This window comes from Peromyscus maniculatus, chromosome 4 (assembly GCF_049852395.1).
Source record: "Peromyscus maniculatus bairdii isolate BWxNUB_F1_BW_parent chromosome 4, HU_Pman_BW_mat_3.1, whole genome shotgun sequence".
Taxonomy (NCBI): Eukaryota; Metazoa; Chordata; class Mammalia; order Rodentia; family Cricetidae; genus Peromyscus; species Peromyscus maniculatus.
The window spans coordinates 104,347,518-104,373,048 of record NC_134855.1 but is presented as its reverse complement, the minus strand read 5'-3'; the positions used below and the strand labels follow the sequence as shown (position 1 = coordinate 104,373,048).

Sequence of the window (25,531 nt, the reverse complement as noted above, 5' to 3'; positions counted from 1 at the left end):
CTCAAATAAATGTGTCTATTTTTAAGGCTTACTTAAAATGTCACATGGGAGAAGAGGGGGATATGGGACCGAACCTTTATGGGTGAAAGCAACATAAATGCTCCTGAAGGGACACACGATGCCGACTCCTGTTTGGACGGTGATGTTTGAGAGGGACCGAGGAGCTGATGGCAGGCCAGCTACTCTGACTAAGGCCAGGAAGCCGAGGAAGTAAGGACGAATAAAGAGTAAGGACAACGGGCAGAGAAGTGTCGATACTGCCGGAGAGTGACGTGCCCGTTTCTGAAGGTGGAGAATTATTTACAGACGCTAAGAAAAGGAATTTCTCCCTAGATATATTGAACAGTTAAGGCCTGGGAAAACCGAAATGATTGCAGATGCTTGCTCGTGAACCACAGGGCCTTGTAATCAATGCTGGAGTAAAGACTGTCTCTGGTCGACAAGAAAGTAGCCAGATGTGCTTTTCCTCATGAGCAGATGTGACTGGCTGTGTGTCAACTCCTGATGCCTGGTGAGAGAAACAGAGCTTACCAGTCACGATGCACCCGTGGAGGCCAATCATGAGCGCCGCACTGTGGTACAGGGGCATGGTGGTGTAGACTATATCGTGGGCCTTAATCCCACTCGCCAGCGCAAGGCCAGTTCCATACCACAGGCGATGGTGATTGATGGTTGCAGCTTTTGGGAGACCTTTGCAAAGACATAAGAGAAGGCATCAGTGAGTCAGGTTGGCCTTTTATAGTGTGGGAGGGAGATCTGGTGTATAAAGTTCCCTCTCGTCATGCTGGAAGAATTGCTTGAAGGTGGGGTGTGTGTGTGTGTGTGGGGGGTGAGCAGTCAGACCATGGGTGTGTATGTTTTTTAATTCCTCAAAAACACCAGAGAGTAAATATTTTAGGTCTTGTGGGGTCATACGGTCATTGCTGTGCTGACTCATATTTGCTAGTGTGCTGAGAGCAGCTGTGCACATACATAAAGGCTTAACGGTGGCCCTGTTCTGAGAACATGCGGAGGCTGTATAGGGTTCTCAAGGCATAGTTTGCTCAGTCCCAACTCAGGCAGATGATGTAGTAATCCTTTGAAGAGAATGGATTCCTGCCTTGGGCTCACTATTTTGTAAGGCATTTTCAACAATTTCAGTTTAAGAGATAAATCGAACTATATTGCTCAACCTACAGATGAGGAAGTTAAGTTTCAGAGACACAATAGTGCAGACCACTAATCCCTTCCTTTGTAATGAATATGTATATTTGCCAATTTCATTCCAAATACGAATATAGTGCAGTTTTTTTTTCTTGGAAGATCTCCACACTTGTAGATTTCCCTCACGTTTCCAACCATTTATTTCTTCTCCCAGTTGCCTCGTGTCTCTTGTATGAGAAAGCTATGATTTGTTTATATAATTTTGCTATTTCAAGTGATGCCACCGTGAGTTACCTTGTTCACATGGCAATTGACACTATAAATGATGCCACAGGCCAGACCCACTTCTTTGTGATCTGAGTACACAAAGAGCAGCCAGCCAGTTCTAAGGGGGATCCCCACTCACTCCCTGGCCTGTAAAACATGAGGCTGTTTCCTCACAGCCTTGCCAAGGGACTCTCAAACACTGGGCTTTTCGCCAATCTGAGAAGTGTCAACGGTTTCTAGTGGAGTGTTAGCGTGTGCTAAACTGAGTGCACTTGCACTTTCTTAATAATAATTTGCACAGTTAAGGAAGGCTTTCTTTTCAAAGTTCATTGCTTCCCTGGAAGACTTAGTAGTGAGGAGGAGTCACTGCTCAGGGGCCGAGCTGGAGCTTAAGACACAAGGAGACAGCTCTGCTCCGTGGCAAGGCAGGCAGGTAGGTCCCTGAGGACTGAGCACTTAGCCAGACATTGCCCAGGGAACAGTCTGTTCTGTGGGCAGTAAGCCACCTGTCACTGAAAACACATCCAAATCCATCTCCTTTGTCAGCGCCCCAGGGCACTGAACTCCTGATAACGCCCCACTCTAAACTAACTTTGAGAAACAGAAGAAACTCCTGCAACTTCCATGATGAGATTTTTAATTCATTCCCCCCTTTTTATTTTCCTCATTTTATTTTCTTCCTTTTTTCCTCTTGAATGCTTTTTTTTTCTTTTTTTCTTTTTCTGGAGCTGAGGACCGAACCCAGGGCCTTGTGCTTGCTAGGCAAGCGCTCTACCACTGAGCTAAATCCCCAACCCAAATAAATATCAATTATTTGATATTCTTTTTTTCTTTTTCTTCCTTCCTTCCTTCCTTCCTTCCTTCCTTCCTTCCTTCCTTCCTTCCTTCCTTCCTTCCTTCCTTCCTTCCTTCCTTCCTTTCTTTCTTTCTTATTTATTTATTTATTTATTTTTTGGTTTTTCGAGACAGGGTTTCTCTGTGTAGCTTTGCTCCTGTCCTGGAACTCTCTCTGTAGACCAGGCTGGCCTTGAACTCACAGAGATCCTCCTGCTTCTGCCTCCCGAGTGATGGGATTAAAGGTGTGCGCCACCACCATCTGGCTCTCCTTCGAGTGATGTTTTATTGGGGGTGGGGTGGTTCAGGGGCAGAGGTCAGATGCAAAGGGTCAGGGAATGAATGGGATCAAGATACATGATGTGAAAACTACATAGAATAAAAAAAAAATAAATAAATAGAAGAAACCATCAACAAATCAATTGTATTTACCACAGAAAAGAATCATTTAAATAGCAAAAGTTCAGAGTTGCATTTAAAAAAAGACTCACCTTCTTGACTTTGAGTACTTTTGGAACTTCCCTAATTTAAGATTTTTATACTAATCAATCAAGAAGAATATTTTGTAACAATTACATAATTTTGTGCTACCTAGTTCCCTGGAGGAATAGGGAAAACCTTTGGTCTCTAAGTGCTTAAATGGACTCATTTAATTACTTTACACAAGAGTAATTTGCAGGTATTTCATCCTTAGGTAAAACAATAAAACAGACATCAGTCTTACTGTTTTCTCACTAGATATCAATGCTGATTTGTGGAATTAATTTTCAGAGTGTCAGAAAACATCCCTAAACACGAGTTTTCCATTTCCCTGACAAAACACGTATTGCGAAGAAGTTCCATACTCCTCAGTGTTAGGACTGGATTTCCCCATCACTAGCCAGAAGCTCACCTCATCCCAGCTATAATCAAGGTCTGTAATCTCATCTACGCCTTCTATTACTCTTCTGAAATGAAGGTGGAAGTCCTTATGTGAAGGGTTACCTGCATTCCTGTTAAATTGGGGCCTAGCAACTGCAGTCTACCAGATGGCTACCGAGGGCCCTGTTGGAGCAAAGGACAGAGATTCCGTGGGCTGGTGTTGAGATAACAGGCGCCACAGAACCTTCAACCTTAACCTTTGATTAATTACAAGGAGCATGTGTACGTGACTCATAATTTAATTTCCTCACAATAACAACAATGCTCATTACTGTCAACATGTGGGGCTGGCTTCCTGCCTTCTTTTCTCACATATCCTGGAGACGTCAGCTTACTACACCTTGGTAACACTTTCCCTGTCTTTTGGTAGGCAGAGGCTGAATGTTTATTACATTGTTAGGCCAGGGGTGTTACCATCGTAATTGTATGAGCCTGGAGTTAGCCCACAAGGTGAGTCTTGACACTTGACTTCTTGTCCTGGGAAGTCCTTAATGTCTTTATAAGTTTCTGAGTCTGTGAAATGGGCAGATGCAAGGTCAGGAGGGAGCTGAGTGAGTAATGTCTTTGAGTCCCCCGGAGAATGCTGGTTAGAGTGACATGGGACACTGCTTGTTCCAAGCAGCAGCTCCTGCAATGCTTCTTCAACAGCTCATAACGCGCCAGCGCACAGTGAAGGCTCCCACACTTGATGACACACAGTGTTTTAGGACCTGTGCGAGGCTCACTCTACATCAGTACTGTGTGGGAGAAATCAGTCCATCGTTTATGTAAATATCACCCCATAGCTGTGCTCTGGTATGTCCCATTTATATCAATTACATATTACAGACAGACTCTAGATATAAAAGGGTCAAAATACAATAAGCATTAAAAATTTCTAACAGCCCACTCAGGATCAAATTTTATCCATCATCTCAACTACTTTTGTAGTTATTGAAGAACTGTTTATATGTTTTATAGCAGCTGAGTAGGTGTGCACAGAGCTGGGGAAAAGCAAATGAGATCATGTGTAATAACATAAGGTCAGTTTTCATGGGGAAATATCTCAGTACCCTGAAGCATTAGTTCTCTGATAAGTTTTGCTAGGGAAACAGAATATTTAAAAGGCCAGGTGGGCGGTTAGCTCTTCCAGGACAGGTCTGTGTCTTGGAAATCCTCTCTTATTTACCTGTGGTACCCGAGGTGTAAATGTATACGGCAGGTGTGGCGAAAGTGACTTCGGACCTCCACGACTCCGGAGTAGCTTCTGCCGACACTCCGTCCACTTTGTCCAGTAGTGTGTCCACGCCATTTGTGTTAGAAGTTCTGCTTACGTAAAAGACGGACACTCCATCCTTTTTCAGGGTTGGCAGAACCTCCTCAACAGCTTCTTGTAGTTCTTAAGTTAGTGGGAAACAATCCAAGCAAACTACATTAGTTGATTAAGCATGTATTGAGTGTCATAACTTTATGATACTTTGCATCAACCTATATTTTGCTAAAATGTATGGATACAAGTGATATTTAGTTATGATTTTTTTAAAGACAGTGTCTCACTATGTGTGGTCATGGCTGTCCTGGAACTTGCTATGTAGACCAGGCTGGCCTCAAACTCACAGAGATCCACCTACTTCTGCCTTCTCAGTGGTGAGATTAAAGGCATGTGCTACCATGCCTCCCTACTAATGAACTTTAGCATGGAATTTGATGTGTTTGAACACCACACACACACACACACACACACACACACACACACACACACACACACACACAAAGCCAATATTTGATAGAATGAAGGTTGTTGAGTCTGTGGTTTCATAAGCCCAGCAAATGATTGGTGGAAGACATCACGAAAATGGGCATTGGGAAAAACCAAATAGTAAGTGTGTAACACTAAAATGTCAATACAGTGAAATAGGCATTTCCAGAACATGCCACACATTAAAGGTCGTGATTGTTGTAAAGTCTGTATCAGTCATGAAAGTATACAGGTGTCACAAACACGGGTCAGGTAAGGAAAAAAAAAGTTCTGACTTGATATGCAGTCCTTATTTCACACCCGCTCTTTTGATTTTCTGCCTTTAATCTATGAAATGAAACCTCTTTTAAGCTTACCCATCTTGAGTTGTAAAATAGATTTACTTGTTATTATCTTATGCATATGGGTGTTTTGCTTCCACATAACGTACCGCATGCACACCTGCTGTCTGTAGAGGCTGGAAGAGGGTGTTGGGTTCCCTGGACCTGGAGTTGTAAGCCATTGTCTACTGACCAGTCTCCTCGATGTCAATCTCTCTCTGCCTCCAGTGGTGTTCCCTTCACCATTGCTCACCGTCCAGTGCCGCCCACCCTTAGCTCTTCAGTGGCAGCACACCCCTTAGGATGGAGTCAGTTCTCCTCATTGGCAGGTCCAAAGTCCCATCCCTGCCAGCCTTTCTGATGCCATCTCTGTCTGCCACCTGCCCCTTTTCTCTACTCATACTGATTCTTGTGACGCCCCTACTAAATGTGCTCGCATTTAATAACCTTTGCTCAGGCCATTCCGCCTGTGTAGAATGACCTTAGTCACTCAGAAAATCCCCCATCTTCCTTCAAGACAGCCTAGAGGTCAATCTTTCTGCCACCTCACTTCTCGACAGCTGGCCACTCTCTTCACTGGCTCCCACACCGGTCTGAGCATACTTATCCCAGGATGTTTAGTACACAGTGTGCCAAGATTCAAGTCTAGTCAACCATGAAATCCTTAAGATTAAGGGATCATAACGTATGACAAAAGGACTGCATCATTGTGGAAGACCAGGGGCAAGCTGAAACTGCTTACTTAAAAGGATTGGCAACTTGGAATACTTTGGGTGGGTATGCCTTTACTACCATGGAATGAAATGACTTCTAAATACTAGGGCTCCCTGCAGGTACCTGGTCCATGATCCTTCTCTTTGATGGAAGGGGTTAGCTGTTGCCTCCGCCCACTATGATTTATGTAGGTGCCACCTTGAGGTCAGGGTCTTGCTTTCCTCACTAGATAGGGACGTCTTCCCTCTGCTAGGTTAAGCTATTGATGTGAAGACTGAAATATAGAATTCTGGGTGTAATGTTATCTGTTAGCTATGTAGTTGCTATGACAACCAACTAGGACACATCAACTCAAATAATTCTGCTTGTCACAATCTGAGTTCCTCTGCCCCGGGAAGCTGACGTTTGTGTAGGAGTTGCTCTTGGGGGCTGGACCTGCGAGGTGACCAGGGGAAGTAGACTGGATAGAGGGAGAAGTTGAACCCATACAGTCACAGCAGTGGCTTCCCCAGCAGGTCCTCATCTGGGGAAGGCCTGGAATGGGCCTTTGGGATTATCTCCACTTAAGGGGTTGGCCCCTGCCTCTGAGCTTTCCAATCAGCTAGTCGGACCGGCTCCCTCACTGAATGCACTCAAACTGGGGCATGTGGCGGTTGACTCTCTCTTTAGCTGAGGAAGGTGCTCTTGAGGCCTTAAGCGGCGGACAGGTGGCACATCTCAATGTTGCCTATACCTGTCATCTTCAAACAGACAAGCTTTACATTTTTCATTTGCTTAAAATGTTTTGTAAGGTATACATTACATTGATTTCACAACAACCCTATGATGTAGGAATACACTAGTAATGCCATTTCTACTAATGGAAAGAGACACACAAAATAAAAACAATTACAACCGGGTATCTGGAATTCCAACTTCTTTGCATCGCCATTGTGGTTTAAGCTTTGACCAAGTGCCTTTGCCTTGTAGAAGAGAGTATCCTTTTGACTTGCCCTGTGGTGTTAAAGGATGTGGGCTTCTGATATGAGTAATAAGGTAATCACTGTACATCTTGATGGAGAGCATAACTCAAGCTTTACTGAAAGCTTGGGAAGGCTGTGGAGTCGGTCCAGCAGCTCCTCTTCAGTCTAGGTTTATATTGTAGAGGGAAATACGCTCACAGAGAGAGCAGTATACACTCGGGTGGTGGGAAATCAGGGGTTGGGTGGGAGAGATGAGTGCTTGGTTAAGAGTGCTTGCTGTGTTAGTGTGAAGACTGGGGTGTGGATCTTAGCACCCACACAAAGCCAGGTACAGTCCCACTCATTACTAACCCCAGAGCTTCTGGGAAGGGGTTGGGAGTGGAGACAGGAGGATGCCTCTAGCTTGCTGGCTGCCAGCTAATGAGTTCCAAGTTTAAACTGCCTCAAAGGAGCAAGGCAGAGTGAGAGAGGTGAGCAGCTAACACTACACACCACATACACACACACCCTCCTTGGGGAGGCAGGGAAGGATGGAGGGACAGAGGGACAGAGGGAAGAAGGGAGGGATGGAGGAAGGAAGAGAGGTAGAGGGAGAGAGAGAGAGAGAGAGAGAGAGAGAGAGAGAGAGAGAGAGAAGAATATCAAGTGATTTCAACATCTTAAAAGTTTTAAAACCTCATGGAGGCAGAGGCAGGAGGATCTCTGTGAGTTTGAGGCCAGCCAGGGCTACATAGCAAGACCCCATCTCAAAAAACAAAAACAAAAAACAAAAAACCCCAAAAATAACAAAATTAAGCTGTACTCTAGTTTCCTCCAACTTCCATTTCTTTTGAAGAAAAAAAGAAGAGAATTATCTGACTAAACCTGCCCGTTTCTGGAGAGCAGAAAGAAACGAGGATGAAGAGCCCAATCAGCTCTCCTCACTCTGCGTCAGAGCGCTACAACTAAATCTGAATCTTGACACTAGGAAACAGATATCCACTCGAGTAGCCTGATGTGCCCCTAGCTTGGCTGACTGAAGAGGTGATTGATTAAGTTGGTAAAAACATCCCAGGAACGCTTAGAAATAAAGCCACTGAAAGGATATGGGGACCATGATGTACCGAGGAGTACGAGGTGGCTGGGCAGGCAGCTCAGGGTGATGACTTAGGCCTTTCGGAAAAACAACAGAAATGTTTCAAAGTGGTGCTAACATAGACCCAGAGGCAGTGTGGGAACAGCTCTTCAAATGCTGGCGGTGAGCCTAATCCTTGCAGCTCCATCAGCAGTGTGGAGTAGCAGCAATCACTGGTTGTCAGTTGTTCAATATGCCGCGTATTAGAACTCTCTTCCAACAGAGACACACTCTCCTAGCCTTCCTACAGAAAGCAAATCACCCTAGGTTAAAAAAGTGTTTCCTTCCCATTACAAATTCTAACAGGAGTAAATAAAACAGAAAACTATACTCCATCTCACATTTGTGCAATTAAATAATTTACTTGAGCTTATTTTCCATCCCCTCAATGAAAGCTAGTGTTCTCTAACCAGTCTCCAAATCAAGGGTACTGCCCATGGTGAAGTCAATCAGGTCCTACCAGGCCTTGCATAATTACTAGCATTTGATAGACATAAGCATGCATCTTACCTGTCTACCAAGCATCTACTTTCTTATTTATCAGAGTCTTCTGGGAGGGTCTTTCAAACACTGGCTGCTCACATTTCATTATCCAGAAAAATCCCAGCCTTTCTCCTTCCGATTTGGTAACATTAACGGCTGACTTAGAGATTGCTGCTTGAACCCCTCTCCTTCCTCTTGCCCCCCAGGAACACGAACTGCCATCCCGTGCATGCTAGAAACACACCAGTTTGTTCTGGAATGAAGCTATATAACCCCTCCCCCCAGACTTTAGTTATGAGAGAAGAAATACGTCTGCGAACATCTTCAAGTTAGTTCCACTCAGACCCTGAGCTGCTGGGCTAGGAATCTCATTCCCTGAAGGTATTACTCACTGAGTGTCTGAGTTTAGGTCATTGGACAGGGTCCTCCATAATCCTATGCACAGATGCCAGTGTGGTCCCAGGCCACTCGGTGCTCATCACTCACTCCCTCTTTGCACTGAAACTCAGGGAGAGCACCTGGATTCCTGATGGAAGGGCTGGAGAGACTGTCAGCAGAACATTTTGGGGGGAGGTCTCTGAGCCTGGGGGTGATTGAGTTGAAATAGCTTTTCTCACATTAGGATGTATTTGATTGTGCTACAACCCTTTTCATGCTTTCACGCTCAACTCAATGACTCGTAAGCCTCAGGAAAGAAAACCTGTTATAACCTCCCAGAATGGTGCCGCTCTTCAAGTCAACAAAGGCCTGTCGAATGCCTGCTGTATGCTCCGTTTCTAGGGCCTTTTTAAAGATGCGCAAGCAAATCTCATCCTTGAGACTAAGTGCAATGAAGCAATTTAAGATACTGCATGGGCTCTGAGCTCAAGTGCAGATTAGAAAATGACCTGTTCCCACAAAAGTGAGGTCACTGACACTGGCCGTGACCAGATTCTCCAAGTCTATTTGCTCTACATTAAAAATTTGTCAATAACCAGCTTAAAATGATCATTATTAAAGTCTATGTCACTGTTGTTCTTTCACAGTACAATTACTGAGTGAAGCAGCTTGTGCTATGGACTGAATCAAAACTGCCTCAGGTCCTCCCCTTTCCCAGAATGCCCTTCCCACTGCACCTGTCCAGCTGCATTGTCTGTCCTCCTCGGACGCACTCTGTAGTTCTCTCAAAAGACTTACAAATCTCCCAAGTGTCCCAGGCTTTGTGGACATGGCTTAGTTCCTTCCCTGGATTCTAAGATTACTGACCTAGTTATCTTCTTAACCCCCCGCCCAACCATGGCAGCAAAAGCTCACATGGCATGCCTTACCCTTAGCCCCAAGACTAGTTTTATTTAGTTATTTCCCTTTTGTTTTGAAGCAGGGTCTCACTCTGTTATCCTCAAACTGACCTCAAACTCATGGCAATTCTTCCGCCTCAGCCTCCATAGTGTTGGAATTACAGATGTGAGCCACCTTGTCCTGTCCAATACTACTTTCATTTCATACAAAATTCTTTTGTTTGAGAAGCTTCAGTGATGAAATATCTTTGAAAACTGCTGGAAGTCACAGTTTGAAAGGAAGTTTAATTTTTTTAAACTTAAAAACAAACAAACACACCACCACCACCACCAAACAGGTGGAAGGTAACCCAGATCAGCCAACAGTCTCTCTGGACCTCAGCTTTATGTCAGAGTTCCTTGAACTATTCCTACAACTTTGTACAAACAGTTCTTTTTTTTTTTTTTTTTTTTGGTTTTTTCGAGACAGGGTTTCTCTGTGTAGCTTTGCGCCTTTCCTGGAACTCACTTGGTAGCCCAGGCTGGCCTCGAACTCACAGAGATCCGCCTGCCTCTGCCTCCCGAGTGCTGGGATTAAAGGCGTGCGCCACCACCGCCCGGCCTAATGTACAAACAGTTCTTAACCAGCAGAACTGTTAAGGTGAGCACAGGTAGTGTAGACCTAGCTGGTGAGCTGAGGATGTGCCAGCAGACAACTGGGTTATCCCCCCTACAGATAACTAGTGATGCTAATTTACCTGGGGGTCAGGGAGAGAGGGAGGCAGGAGGAGGGAGGAGGGGAGGATGGAGAGAGGGAGAAGGAGAGGGAGAGGGAAATTTCCTGTTCTATCTGGATTTTGTGTTTGAGTTGTGTGAAAACAATTGGCCCACAAAATTGTCTTCTGTCAACCACAGCAGTGACAGAGGTTTATACAGTTGAAGATAATTTCCCATGTAGTTAATAAAGTTATACTCTGCCATGGGGAAGGCTCCTGGCATGTACAACAGAGAGAAAAACCACATTTTCTGAGAGAAAATTCAGACAAGGATTCATGAGCCTCGATTTTCTTTATACAGAGAGAATTTCTAAAGAGTAATTGGGATTTTTTTTTTTTAAAGAATTGAGCCTGGATAGCTTTAAGAGTCTCCAAAAATCAAGCCTGCTGGATTACTTCTCAAAACAAATGTTCCTTACCCACATGTCTTTGCATAAGCTCCTCCAGGACTGGAGTTGCAGATGGTTGTAAACTGCCATGTGGACACTGGGAATTGAACCTAGGTCTTCTAGAAGAGTAGCCAGTGCTCTTAATCACTGACCCATCTCTCCAGCCCATGTACTTGTTCTTTGAAATGAAGAGTTCAAGAATTATCATCAGCTTAAAAGCTGAAATTTAAAATACAGAATTAAATTCACCTCTCCTAAACTAAAAATAGTTAAATCATTTGCAGAAAGAACGTTGCTGGAGGTATCACACGACACTTAACTTCAAATTATGCCACAGAGCCATAGTGACAAAGGCAGCATGATCCTGGCACAAAGACAGACATGTGGACCAACAGAATGGAACAGAACACTCAACAATAAACCCACACAGTTATGGCCACCTAATTTTTTTTTAACAAAGATATAAAAAAATACACTGGAAAAAATAGTCTGTTCAACAGATGGTACTGAAAAAGCTGGATTTCCATCTGTAGAAGAATGAAATGAGATCCACATCTCTAATCTTGCACAAAAATCAATTCAAAGTGGATCAAACGGCCTTAATGTAAAGGCTGAAACACTGAAGCTGTTGCAGAGAACTGCTGTGTGAGGAACGAACTTCAAGACAAAGGCAAGAACTTTCTGAACAGGACTCTAATGGCGGAAATCACCAGCAGAGTGAACAGACGGCCGGCAGAACAGGAGAAAATCCTTGCTAGCGACACCTCGGACTGGAGGCTAACATCCAGAATGGACAGACAACTGCAAAAGTGACACTCCAAACCCCATCAACCAACAAGGCAGGTTTCAAAAGAAGACACAAGTGGTCAATGAATATTCTAAAAAGTGTGTAACAACCTTACCCACCAGGGAAATGCAGATGAAAACTGTGAGATTCTGTCTCATCCCCAGTCAGGCTGACCTTCATCCAGAAGTCAACAGCAAAGAGAGATGAAAGAAATACTTCTAGCTGCCTCTTTCCTTACATCACCTCAAAAATGACCCTGTGCATTCAAGAAACCTCCCAATAATTAACATCAATCACCATGTTAATAAGTTTCTTTTGCAAAAGCTGGGAAAACAGGGTCGAAACTCTCACAGTTATGGAGCAGAGAAGTTTTCTCTTTCAAGACAACCAGAAATTGTTGAGAGGGTCTTGAAAAGACCACGTTCTTTCTGGACCGGATGTGGGGGAAGAGGGGCCCTTATTCACTGCTTCTGGGAATGTATGCCAGTAAAGGCATTCTGGAAACCAGGGTGGAGTTTATGGAACTACTACATGACCCAGATAGAACCCTCCTGGGCATCTACACGCAGAATACCTAAACTTCCATGCTCATTATTCACAATAGCAAGGAATGGAGTCAGCCGAGGTGCCCATCATTAGATGAATAGATAATGAAAACTTATTCATGCACAATAGAATTTTATTCAGCAGTAAAGAAAACTGGAATCATGAAATCTGCAGGAGAATGCATAGAACCGGAAAGTATTAAGTTAGATAACTCAGACTCAGAGAGAGAAAAATGATATGTTCTCTTTCACATTTGGATCCTAGATTATGGTGTGTGTGTGTGTGTGTGTGTGTGTGTGTGTGTGTGTGTGTGTGTGTGTGTGTGTGTGTAACAGAAAGATCATGAGAGGAGGAAAAAGAGAGGAAGGTGGGGGAATAGGACACGGAAGCAGAAAGAAGGCTGTGGGTGGGGGTGAGGGGGAGAAGGGGGTGTCAGAGAGGGATCAGAGAAGAGGGGAAGAGAATCAAGAATAATTTCTTTTTTTCTGAGACAGAGTCTCATGACATAGTCCTAGCTGTCCTGGAACTTGCTATGTAGACCAGGTTAGCTTTGGACTCACAGGGGCCTTTTGAGTGCTGGGATTAAAGGTGTGCACCACCATGCCCAGCATTCAAAAGCAAATTTTGAACAAAAAGGTCAGAATTAAACCTATTATTATATGTGATAATTAAACATTAAAACAAAACTAATTCACCTTTCTGTACCAAGCTCATATTGTTGGTAGAATGAACCCTATAAGCCCTGTAAGTGAAACGGAACATCTGGGTGTGCCTCCAGCTCTTTGTTGCTGGCTGTCCTCATAAGCCCGGTAATGTGACGTCCTCCCATGGGCCAGGGTTTGCTTGGCTATAAAACAAGTGGAACTCTGAGTCTCAGAAACCCTTCTTAGATCATCTGGGGCTGAGGCAGGGCTGGGCTGGTCCCACCAGGATCTTACTGAATCAGAAGTTTGAGGGTGAGATCCTGGAATCTGTCTTTTAAAATGATAATTCTTATGCTTACTAAAGTTTCTTTTATAAACTTTTTATGGGCATAAACATATCAGAAGGATTACAGTATCTCTAAGGTCCTGCCTTCCCCAAACAACTCTAAGAGTCAGTCCAATCAACATATTTCCACTCTACTCAGTACATGATTTTGGACTTTGGTACTCTCTCTGTAGAAACTGTTCCAGGTCAGAGTGTATGATGTACAAAGGTATCCCTGTTATTTGGAGAAAGACAATGTTTTTCAAATATGTGTCCTATCTCAAAGGTTAGTTACACATTTCCACATGGCACAGCTACCAATCATGCAATTTTAGACTCTATTTTTCCACTTTCTCAGGAATTATTTTAGGTCAGAGTATAACTCTGTGACACACAGAAAGAAATCTCAGGGATACAGAAGAAGGACAATTTGGGTTTTAAATTGTGTCTCATCTTAAGGCTGGTGAGAGTTGGGTAGGTTCAAGTCTGATTTGAATGTAGGACTTCCAGTATACTCTCCATGTAAACATGGTGTCCTGTGGCAGGCCACTACGGTCTGCCCTAGGCAGGAAGTGCTGGTTCAGCATCTCTAATCTGAAAACGGAAGTGCTCCAAAACTGTTTTCTTGAGCGTGGCCACAAACCCACAGCGCTGCCGCGTGTATCTTTGCTTCCTGCACAGCATTATTAAGTGTACTGTATAAAGTTACCATCATGCTAAAGCAAAATGGTATACACAAGACACAAGTACACTCTTCAGATCTGGACTCCATCCTTAAGGTGGCCCATAAGATGTATGCCAATATTCAAAAATCTGAAAAAAAAATGTGAAATCTGGAACACTTCTGGTTCAGGGTGTTTCAGGTCAGGGATAGCCAACCTGTAAGTGGCTGTGTTTCTGACTCTTATTACAAAACCAAACTCAATTAGTCATTTAAACTTCAGTCTCTTCAAATTCTAAGCTTGACGAAGTCCCCTGAATGGAGTGGTTGAGTCTGAGCAGATGTTGAAGGTGCTCCCAGTGGAGCACTCACAGGCCATTAACACCTTGGCTCCAAGAAAGCTGGCACACAACAGCTTTGCCAGAGCCTCCCAGTTATGGACCAGTGAAGTCTTTAGAGATTGTTGGGATGTATCTTAAAATGACCAGGCCCTTCCCATAATTTGGTGCCTTTAACATCATCTCTCTGCTTTTGCATTTTTTTGTATGAAACCTCAACTTTTTATATTACATACTTTACGTCACATGTGACAGGCTTAAAAACTTCCTGGTTTCTTAGAAGTAAATGGACATTTCGACTTTTGGGGGGCACTAGGCAAACTGCTTAGTTGGCCTCAGTTTCCCGAGCTAAGAAGTGAAGGGCAGAGCGGACAGATTCTTGACTCTGTGGAGCTCTAACGCATGCATCCGTGTAGAGGATGGCACTAGATAAGAAAGAACGTGGGCTTTGAAGGTGGACTTAGGCTGGGAATTTTGCCTCACCTTGCTCAGTCTTACAATGGAGGCACGAGTTTTAATTTCCCAGAGTATTAGCGCCATCCACTGCAGTGTTTGGCACAGATAGGCTTCCCAAAGAGTCAGGACTTCTACATCCCTTCATCTTCTGTTTTGCCACTAATGTCTTTTTAGCCTAGCCCAGGTTAGGCCTCTCCTTACTGAGAGAAGCACCAGCTGGCACCAGCACAGAGACACAAGGACGGAGTTCAGAGACTAACTGTTGTAACTCAGCAGCTCTGTGGGTAGATAGCAGGTTCTGTTTCTTTCTGGCCTGGGTATCACTTCTGCATGAAGTTTTCATTTAGGTCAAAGGCAGCCACCCAAATGAAGGAGTCACCGTTTTTTACAGATGCAGCGGGGCTTCACCAGAGCACAGCCACAGATCCCCAGTCTTCTCGCTGAGCGTCAGGTGGAGTCAGCCCCACTGTAGTGAGGAGCCAAGCGTGCTAACAGCACTTAAGATCTTGAAGTAGCCTTGAAGACAGCTTCAAGACAGGGAGGAAAGGAAAGGATGGAGCTGGGAAATGGCTTTCCCGTGATCGAAAGTCTACCAAGGGCTAGAGGCAGGATCCACCGAAGTTCTCTCTCAAGCCTCTCTGAATTTTAATGAAAATGTTTTAAGTACTGACTAGGGGAATGAATGAGATCCCTCTGGTTAACCCCGAGTCTTCCTGACACTGTGGGCATGAAGCTTTGACTCTTCGTGGAACTGGTCTCATCTGTATGTCCCACAATAACCTCCATGTGTTGTGAGGATTAAAAGCAAGAGTGTGCATATTCAGTGGTCCCCTGGGAAAATTTTGGGGTGGGGGAACTGCCTCGTGAGGAACACGGACGCACATTTCTTCTTGTCGTCTCTATAAACAAAACAGCATAGCGCTCAATATTGTGTTAGGTGTTTTAAGGAAACTGGACCCCACACTGGAGGACCGAAGTGCTTCAGCACAAGTGCCTCGATAGATAGGCCACTTCACCTCTGGCGAGTCTAAACATTATTAATGAGCGTCGCACATCTCGAATTGACCCCCTTTTCCCGCCTCCCTTGCCTCCCACCACACAGCAGCCCCCGCATCCAAGGCGCCGCGTTCCCCCCGGGCTACGGCCGGCGGCGGTTTGCAGCTCACCTGGGGAGGCCAGCAGCACCTTCGCCCCGCAGCACTGGAAGCAGTGCAGCAGAGACTTGGCACGGATGTTGTAGTTGAGGCAGGCCATGGGACAGCCCAGCTTGAGCAGTCCCAGCCAGATCCACACGTAGGCCGGCTCATTGCTCATGAAGAGGGCCACGCAGTCCCCCTGTCGCAGGCCCAGTTGGTCGTGCAGCGCCCGTGCCACTTGGTTGCTGCGCCGGTCCACCTGGGCGTAGGTGAGCGTCTCGTCGCGGAACAGCAGGAAGGGCTTGTGCGGGGTCTGGCGAACTCGCTCCAGGAAGACCCGCAGGATGGTGCGCACCGGCCGCCGCTGCCGGTAGCTGCGCACCTGCCGGGCCAGGTTGGCCACCCGCAGGAAGTACCGCAAGTCCTGGACGAGGTAGGGGCAGCAGCAGGTGAGCAGCAGAGGCAGCAGCAGCAGCCCCGCCAGGACGGTGTAGAGCACCGGCAGCATGGCGGCGGCGGCTGCGGGGTCCCCGGTCCCCAGCGGGGCCGAGGGAGCGCTCGAGGCGTGCAGCGCGGCGGCGGGCGGGCGGCGATGAGCGGAGCAAGAGCCGGCAACCGGGCTGGGCGGCCGGACGCGCTGCGACTGCAGGTAGCCGCTGGGCTGCAGGTGCCCGAGGCGTGCGCGGCGCTGCGGGCTGGACGGAGATGGGTCCCGCCCCCTCTCGTGGGGTGCGCCTCGTGCGCTCACGGGTCCGCCCCTGCCAGCCTGGGTGGCCCAGGACTCCGCAGCACTTGGATTCAACGCCCAGAGTCAGGTGAGATCCAGTTCTCCGCGCAAAGGATGCTAGGCGCAAATAGCCCACGTTGAAAAGATCGGGGGTGGCGACTCAGATGTGGAGCTGTTGCTAGTTATTCTTATCACCGAGCGCCTTTGTTTAATCAAGGACCTTATAAACGCACCGCGACCTTATTATTAACAGCGGGCACCAGGTGCCACCGCCAGCCCAGAGTCCTACCTCCCCTCCTTAGTCCCAAGGGCTTTCCGCCATCTCTCTTTGTTTCTCACATTGGCTTCTCTGCCCTGGCAGTCTCCTGTGGCGAAGGTTTCAAGGTTGAACAAAAGCACCAGAGATAGTCACATCCAGCTGTTTCCAGACCCTGCCACCGCTGCTGCCTCTGCCAGCCCCTTTAGACGTTGCGAGCCTAGCTTGAGGCTGGAAGTCAAGCAGTGGAAAGTGATCCGCTTTCCAGCATTCACAGTGTTGTGGATCCAGTTCAACATAGAGTTACCAAGAAAGCACACAGAGCAAACTAAGTAAATAACGGCAGTTCTCACAAGTCATTGCTTTAAGAAGTGTGATCTTTGTATGAATGCCTCTTGGTACTAGGACTGTACAAAGCCTAGCATGTTTGCTGACTAGGACTGTATAAAGCCTAGCATGTTTGCTGCCAAGTAGGACCAGGACCTAAGTAAAGAGGTGCTTCCTTCTCATGCTTTCTTGCCCTGTGCTCATCTGTCTTGCTGTTGTTGCAAGACAACCGCAGTTTTGGACCTTCAAAGTTAATCTCAGATGATGCTTGCAGGCTCACTCACTGATGAGAAGGGGAAGTTTAGAGAGGTGGGGGTTCTTGGTCATGCCAGGATCACTGCGCAAACTCACAGCAGCCCCGGTTTCCTGCACAAACTCTGGAGGGCTCAGCAGCCCCCACCCCGAGCTGAGGAGCCACTGACAACTGATGGCTGGTAGAGGAGGGAGAGCTGGTTTTCCTTGGCTGTGTGGTTCCTAGTAGGTTGACCTGCTCTTACCTAATCCAGGATTTGCTGTACACACACACACACACACACACACACACACACACACACACACACACACGTAGTACAAGTTGGACTGGGGAATATTGAAAAAAGAAGAGGGCATCAAGGTGAGGGGGTGGGTGGGGATTGGATCTGGGAGGGGTGAAAAATTACATGGTATGTGAGTATGAAGTTATCATGCATTAACAAAAACATTATGTTATAAAGATACCTAGTAATGCACGAGATTTGAAACAGGAACGTGTTTGGTTCCAGGTCATCAACAGCTCCTTCAGCATTGTGAGTCACAGGGTCATTTTGTCCTCTTATCCTCTAGGTTTCCATGTTCTTTTTATTTCCACTACTGAAAAAAAAAATGTCTTCCATAGCCTTCTGACCCCGTTTACATTCTTGGGACCAGCTCAACCAACCCTTTCCGGGGTCCTGACTGTCTCCCCACTGCTGGTCCAGCTATCATTCAGTGAATGGTAACACCGGTTCCCTGAGGAGCTGAGGGTCTTCATCATCCTGAGGAGAAAGCCTGTGGCAGAACCATTCTGCTGTGCACTTTTTTTTTTCCTGTGAAGCTCAGGGTCAGCTCTTCTTTTCCATCCCCTCTTTAAAAAAAGTTACTGTGTGTGTGTGTGTGTGTGTGTGTGTGTGTGTGTGTGTGTGTGTGTGCATGCGTGTGGTGATCACAGGACTACTTTTGTAGAGTTGGTTTTTCTCTTCCACCTTTCTGTAGGTTCGGGAATCCAAATCAGGTCACCAAGTTTTCACAGCAAGCATCCTTACCTGCTGAGCCATCCTGCCAGCCCTTCCACCCCTGTTGCGGTGAAGCCTTCTCACCATACTTCTCTTCCTTGAGCTCTCTACCCAGAAAGCTGGAGTATCACAGGTGCCCTCCCCCCTCTCCCTCCCCCTCCCCTCCTCCTCTCCCCCTCCCCCTCCCCCTCCCTTCATGTCACCTTTGCACCGGACCGTCTTTCAGTGGCCAGTGAAAGCAAACAAGCCCCAAGTAGCTTAATTAGAAACAGGAATTAGGCAGGAACTGGGAAACCCAGCAATTACTTAGGCTTCAAGTGGCTTAAGCTTCTGAATCTGAATTTATTTCCCCTTTGTCTAGTTCTCTTGTTTACTGCCTCTCTTCATATCCAGGCTGTCCCTCATGACTGCAGGATGGGTGCCTGAACCCATGGGGTATGTGTTTTCTGGATCAATGTCAGAGAAGTACAATAATCTTTTTTTTCCTTAGAAGTCTGCATTTAAAATTTTAGTGATTAGCTTATATGCTTATCCCAGATCTAGTCCTCTGCAGGGACCAGAGAAGAAAATTGCTGGTTGGTTTAGCCCAACCAAGACTCACCCACAGAGCTGGGTGTATCTCAAGTCTATCTAGAGCAGTGGTTCTCAACCTTCCTGATGCTGCGACCCTTTAATACAGCTCCTCATGTTGTAGTGACCCCCAACCATAAAATGATTTTTGTTGCTACTTCATAACTGTAATTTTGCTCCTGTTATGAATTGTAATGTATATATCTGATCTGTGACTCTCAAAGGGTCATGACCCACAGGTTGAGAAACTGCTGGTCTAGACATTTGTGGGAAACATCAGGGTACTATGAAAAAGGAGACAGAGCTGGAGGTATGGCTCAGGGGGTGAAAGCATGTGCAAACCTGAGTTTGATTCCCAGCACTCAAGGCAGGAAGCTCGCAGCTGCCTGTGACTCTGTTGCCATGGGGATCTGACGCCTCTGGTTTCTCAGGGCACCTGTACTCACAGGCAAGGACACAGACCCAGGCACATGCACACATACAAACATACACACATGATTAAACTAGATCTGTGTGTGGGAGACAAAGGAAAACCTTTTTTTTCCAAAGGAGAATCGAGGAGGAAGTTAACAATACACACTACAGAAAAGACAACATCTTCAACAAATATTGCTAATAAAACTGGATAGCTGGATGTAGAATAATGAAACTAGGTCCTTGTCTCTCATTTTACATAAAACTCAACTCCAAATGGACCTCAAGATAAGACATGATGCTCTGAATCGGACTGAGGAGAGAGTATGGAATATGCTTCAACTTGCAGACCCACAGAAGGACTTTTTGAACAGGACCCCAGTAGTATGGGCTTTAAGACCAACAATTGATAAATGGGATCACATGAAACTCAACTCTTCTGTATAGAAAAGGACACCACCATTCATGGGAAGACTCGGCCAAAAGAACGGGGAAAATGTCAGTATCAGCTTATACATTCAGCACAGGGTTAGTATCTCTATGTATGAGGAGCTAAAAAACATCAAGAAAACAAACAACCCAATTTAAAAATGGGTAAAGAACTAAACAGTTCTCAAAAGATGAAATACAAGCAGCCGAGAAACATTTCAAAGAATGTTCAGCATCCTTAGCTGTCAGAGAAATAAATGCAAATTAAAACTACTCTGAAATTTCTTCTTACCCCTGTCAGAATGGCTAACGTCAAAGCAAAAATAACGGGAAATGCTGGGCTGCAGGCGGGGAAAGCGGAACACTTATTCATTCTGGTGGGGGCGCAAGTAGGTGCAGCCACTATGGGAACCAGTGTGGCTGTTTCCTTAAAAAGCTAGAAAGGAATCGACCATATGATCCAGCTATGCCACTCTTGGGCGTATACCCAAAGGGCTGTATATCCTACTACAGAAACACTTGCTCATCAATGTTCTTTGGAAACCTGTGGCTAGAGAGGTCATAGTGTCAAGAAGAGAACCTCCTGCCATGACTTTGCTAAATAGACATAGTGTTATACTGGCTTCTAATGACTTGTTGTTATACTGATAAATGAGTATGTCTCTTAGCCTGCATCAGAGAAACTTCTGTCTTCAGTAGACGATGATTGACATAGAGACCCACAACTGCCCAAAGTGGAGGGAACAAGAATATTTGGGGTTCTCAGCCCTGAGGGGTGACAGTCAATATCACACTTCCTCTTCCCAAGGCTCAGAAATCTTTGTAGAAGAGGGGGTGGTGGATAGATTGTTAGAGGCAGAGGTGGAGGACTGTAGATAAACAGTGTTTTCTGTACACAACAGGACAGTTGTACAGCTGAATTCACAGTAGTTGAGACATCAGGCACAAAAATTGTGCAAGCTCAAGTCACACAAAATCCCAGCATGGTGAGGGGAAGGTGGGCATGAAGCTCCACCCCGACTAGCTAAGGAGCTATTTGTAACCAATACCTGCTGGGAGAGTGAGCCTCAGTTTTCTCTAAGAGTGTGATCCTTTGTGGGTTGACCACACTCCAGTGAAAGGCCACACATCCAAGAGTGTATGAACAGCATAGATTAGACTTAATGGGCTTAAAAATTACAGAGAACACAAAGGTGAGAGGGTAAGGAAGGGGAATGGATCTGGGAAGAGTGTGGGGTGGGGAGGGGTGAATATGATAAAAACACATTGTACAGAATTCTCAAAGAACTAATCCAAATAAGAAAAAGGCTCTCCCTCAGGACAGGAAAGGAAGGAATGCCACCAAAGATTTTACAGAGTTAGTTCTATTCTTATACCAAAACCAGACAAAGATGCAGGAAAAAAAATATAGATCAATCTCCCTGATAAACACAGATGCAAAAATTCTCAACAAAATACTTGCCAATTAAATTCAAGAACACACCAAAAAGATTATATACTATGATCAAATTGACTTTATTCCAGAGATGGAGAGACAGTTCAGTATACGTAAGTCAACAAATATTATCTATTATGTAAATGGTCTCAAGAATAGAAATGATATGATCATCTCTATAGATGCAGAAAAAGTTTTTGATAAAATCCAATCTCCTTTCATGTTAAAAATTCTGAATAAACCTGGACTAAAAAGACACATATCCCAACATAATAACGGCTTTATATGACAAACTGATAGTCAACATTAAATTAAATGAAAACATCAAAGTATTGCCACTAAAATCAGGAACAAGATAAGGGTGTCCACTTTCTCCCCTCTTATTCAATATAATATTTGAAGTCTTAGCGAAAGCAATAAGCAAAGAGAAGAGAAACAAATAGGAAAGGAATCGAAATCTATACATAAGAGACCTCAAAAAGTTCTAGAAAACTCTTGGAACTAATAAACATTTTCAGCAAAGAGGTAGAATACACAATTAACTTACAAGGATCAATAGGCATTTTATATACATTAGTGATAAACATACTAAGAAAGAAGTCAGAAAAATAACTCACAATGGCCTTTAAAGAAAATGACCCAAGACAAAACCACAACAAAGCAAAATAACAAAAAAACCAAGGCAAAACAAACAAACAAAACCCAAACCAAACACCCTCAGATAACCCCAACGAAGGCCAAGAAAAGTTCTTACGAGAACTTCAAGACACTGAAGTAAGAAATTGCGTCAGACGGTGGATGTGCTTGTGGACTGAAAGAATTAATATTGTGGCCATCCTGCCAAAAGCAGCCTTCAACTTCAGTGTAATCCCTGTCAAAATTCCAGTGACATTCTTCACAAAATTGAACAAAGAATCTTTTCCAAACAAACCGTCTTAAAATCAATGCGTTGGATACATTTTAGGTAATCAAGGTTATCAGGCTCCAGGAGGCTTTTTCAAACAACCTTCCTGCTCTTTGTCCCTCCTCCCCCCTCCTTTGGTGACCTCTGTCCCCATTCCCTAGTTAGAGCTCCCTCCTGGTTTTTCCACTAACCCCTTCCTACCATCTGTATTCTGCTGTTCCCTTCTCCCCCTCCCCTGCTGTCTCTTTATAGTTTCCTGGTTTCTGTGGTAAACTATATAGTCACAGCTGAGGATCTGGAGCTAGGGGCTGTGGACAAGCGAGAACATGCAATGTTTGTCTTTATGGGTCTGGGTTACCTCACTCAATATAATTAATATTTTCTAAGTATGTCCATTTGCCTGCAAATTTCATTTTTTCTTTAGAGCTGGATAATATTCCATTGCGTATATGAACATTTTCATTGTTTCTATTCATCTGTTGAAGGACAGTTAGGTTATTGCCATTTCTTAGCTATTGTGAATAGAGCAGCAATAAACCTGACTAAGTAAGTACCTGTGGAGTAGGATGCTGAGTTTTGGGCATATGCTAAGGACTTAGTTAGCTGGATCATATGGTAGATTTATTTTTAGTTTTTTTTTGAGGATTCTTCATATTTATTTTCACAATTCATACAAGCTTATGCATATACATGCATGTATACGATACATACACACAAATATGTTTGTGTGTGTATGTATGTATATATGTATGTATTTCTTAAAGGAAGTTGTGCTACTTGGGCTGACAATCCTCCCCCACAAGAACCACAGAACAACAAAAATCTCAGTACCAGGCATGAGAAATCTCCCTCAAATAGTTGGTCAGAGTCACGCAAAGGATTCCCCCAAGATGTAGACAATTGCTGTTGTCCTTGGCTGCTTCTCAGAGGTTGAAGGTGAGCCCCTAATGCTGAAGACACCTTAGGACGTGGGACTCAGATTATTGGAGCTGGACTTAACCTGAAAGACTTCTTTCTGTAGTCTGGCTTTCCCGGTATCAGCAAATACTATAAAGCTTCCAAGGATTGAAGCAATTAATTGTCCTTCTTAACATTGGTGACACCTATAAACCACAATGGGCAGCATGACAAGATATCCATAAAGGTGTAATAAGTGGCGCTCACATGTTGGTGGTTGCTGAGCTCTACTTGGTCCTGGAAGCTTAACCGGGGTGACGAGGGACCAAAGAAAAGACAGACACAAGTACAGGAAAGCTGGGGTCAGGTGGACTGTGATCACTCCGATGGAATGATATCAACTACAAAGCAACAGAACCTCAGTGCATGTACTATGCACAGCACAGGGGGAGGGGTTAGCTAGCCTCAGTAGGAGGCCTCTCCAGGTGAGCAGTCTCAGGCTGTAAATATCTGGGAGGAGGAAGTTGTAATTAATGCTTTCTGGACGCTCTGTCAACATTTGCATGTGGACCAGGAGAAGGCTTTACCAGTTCCCATGAGTCTGAGGCTTTGGTTCTTGCCAATAATAAACATTTACTTAGGACTTCATCCACTCCTTATGAATTCACTCAAGACTTCCTCAGCTCTTCACACGTGGGCACCAACAGCTGTCTAATTGTACTTATGGTCCACTCAACAAGGAGGGAAGTCATTCCTATTAATAGACACCTAGCTAACTTCCCAGGGCTGCCGAGGCCATGGATCTTAGAGGAGAATCTATTACCTCCACTTTATTAGACCAGAATAATTCTTCAGTACATTCTAAATTTTATCCTTATACCCACAGATAAGTGTTGCTCGCACCCCTCATCAAAGAAGCCCCTCTTTACAGCAAATGGAGACATCACAGAAAACCACAACTGGACATAGGTAGAGATCAGTGGTTTGTGGGGGGGGGGCAATGGATAGGTCTGCATCATGGGCCCCAGCATCTGTGGCTCAGGGGACACAGCAGAAGAGATCTGAAAGATTGAAAGAGCCAGAATATCAGGAAGCCTGCTGTAAGAATCTTTCCCATCATGGCTGCATAAACAAGATCTAAACCATGACAACATCAACAGACATGCTAACACAGAAGGGAGAAAATCTCCCAGGGTCTCATCCCTACGCAAAGAACTACAGTCAGCTACTGACTGCTGAGAGAAGAACTATCCTTTCCCAGGGATGAGCCCCCCAACTGGTTACCTAATACAAAGTGACTCGAAAACGTACCCACACAAAACCCAAAAATGAGCCCAGCAGGTTATATTTATATATTTATACATATGCATACATGTATATGTGATGATAACAATAAAAAGAGGCTATAAATTTGAGAGCGAGGGAAGAACATGGAAGGACTTGGAGGGAGAGAACTTGGGAGAGGCTGAAGGGGGAAAAGGAAGCAGGAAAGTGATGTAATTATATTTTAATTAAAGATGTATAAAACGTTAATATGGAAACAAAATTTCCAAATCAATCCTGAGCAAACAAAATACTTCTAAAGATACCAGCATACTTGATTTCAATTTAAGCTACAGAGCCACACATAGTCATGAAAACTGCATGGGCCTTGCACAAAAACAGGCATGTAGATCAGTGGAGCAGGAGAAAGGACTCAAATTCAAGAATCACACTGAAGGAAAGGCAGGGTCTTTAACAAATGGTGCTGGTCAAACAGGTCAGTGACGTGCAGAAGAATGAGACTAGATCCTTACCTCTCACCCTGCACAAAAAAATCAACTCCAGATGAATCCAATGACTTAAACCTGAAACCTCAAATTTGGAAACTGCTGTAGGAGACACCAAGGAAAAGGATTCAAGATCTAGGCACAGGTAAGGCTTTGCACTCAACAAACAGTTTCCCATGAAATGAGAAGGCATGTGTTCAGCAAAGGAAACATAACCAAGGGCAGAAGCAGCCTTCAGGATGAGAGAATATTTACCAGTTATCCATCTACGAGGAGATTATTAATCAGAATATACACAAGAAGCCTAAACAACAAGAAAATAAGCCACCTGGTTTAAGAAACAGGTTAAAGAACTAAAAATAAAATTCCTGGAGAAGAAATAACAACTCTTACAAATATTTGAAAAAAGTGTTTGGCATCCTTAACATCAGGGAAATGCAAGTTAAAAATACTTCAAGGTTCTGTTTCACTTGAATTAGAACAGATCACCAAGGAAACAACCAGAGTGCTGGTGTGGATGTAGGGGAATTGAAACCTTTATCCACTCTTAGCAGGAGTATAAATTGGTGCAGCCACTATGGAAATCTGTGTGGATTTTTTCCCCCAAATGCTAAAAAGAGAACCTACATGTGACTCAGCTATTCCACTCCCATGCTCATACCCAAAGAACTCCATATCCTACAGAGATATTTATTTATTCATGTTCATTGCTGCATTATTACAAATAACAAGGAAATGGAGCC

At 44.7% G+C, this 25,531-nt stretch overlaps 1 protein-coding gene across 1 annotated transcript in view; it reads right to left on the bottom strand.

The window, feature by feature from the left end:
- Positions 1-16,798, bottom strand: part of Slc27a2 (solute carrier family 27 member 2) — a 40,421-nt gene extending 23,623 nt beyond the window's left edge. The window contains exons 1-3 of the mRNA XM_006986475.4: positions 15,841-16,798; positions 4,334-4,543; positions 532-690 (exon numbers count right to left, since the gene is read on the bottom strand). Of these exons, the coding sequence (XP_006986537.3) occupies positions 532-690; positions 4,334-4,543; positions 15,841-16,318 (847 nt within the window). The 5' untranslated portion in view covers positions 16,319-16,798. The remainder of the gene's footprint in view (positions 1-531; positions 691-4,333; positions 4,544-15,840) is intronic.
- Positions 16,799-25,531: the final 8,733 nt, after the last annotated feature.